Source organism: Sinocyclocheilus rhinocerous, unplaced genomic scaffold (genome assembly GCF_001515625.1).
Source record: "Sinocyclocheilus rhinocerous isolate Xijiao unplaced genomic scaffold, SAMN03320098_v1.1 C35799819, whole genome shotgun sequence".
NCBI classification, from domain to species: Eukaryota; Metazoa; Chordata; class Actinopteri; order Cypriniformes; family Cyprinidae; genus Sinocyclocheilus; species Sinocyclocheilus rhinocerous.
Genome location: NW_015763846.1, coordinates 1 through 638, shown reverse-complemented (window position 1 = coordinate 638; position 638 = coordinate 1). Strand labels below are relative to the sequence as shown.

At 41.5% G+C, this 638-nt stretch overlaps 1 protein-coding gene across 1 annotated transcript; it reads right to left on the bottom strand.

The window, feature by feature from the left end:
* Nucleotides 1–80: 80 nt before the first annotated feature.
* Nucleotides 81–541, bottom strand: LOC107735118 (serine/threonine-protein phosphatase 2A 65 kDa regulatory subunit A alpha isoform-like; the record flags this gene model as incomplete). Its single annotated transcript, XM_016546910.1, has 2 exons — nucleotides 81–330; nucleotides 441–541. Coding segments are annotated over 2 exons (338 nt in total), but the record flags the coding sequence as incomplete, so codon positions are not given.
* Nucleotides 542–638: the final 97 nt, after the last annotated feature.

Below are 638 nucleotides of genomic sequence, written 5' to 3'. Positions count from 1 at the left end.
TCTTAGTGTGAACAATCCTGTATTAAATGCATCAACGTTTCCAAAATGAAAATGCAGTATTACAACAAAACACTCCTCACAAATATATTAAACTTACTGGCGGATCTCAGCTTTGACTGTACTGGACACTCGTGGGTAGCAGACGCTGAAGAGTCCGCAGGCAGAGGTACGTGACGTGAACCAGTCTCCACTGGCCAAACGCTTCACCAGAGGCTCAAAGTGCACTTCCAGGTCCACTGGAGAGTGCTCATGGGAGATCTTCCGCAGGGACTCCACTGCCTTGTCTCGCACCACTGTCTCTTCAACTGTAGCCAAACTCTCCAAAGGGGGCTAAAAAAACAACAACAACTCGTAAGTCAACAAATAAAATGCAAACTAATTCAAAGCAGGAATTATTTCATTTAGTCAATTTCAGTATGAAATCAAGTCAAAAAGCTTACAAGGAGACAATGCACATATTCAGGGCCTCCAACCAGCATGGTGAAGTTCCCCAGTTGTTCAGCAAGAGCAAGCAGAACTTCATCCTCATCATAGATGGTATCTGATCAATCACAAAATGAGAAATTGAAAGCTATGCATGAGAAGAATTTACTACACCTAAAATATATCTTTTATAGTCATTTCAGACAGGAAAAAAA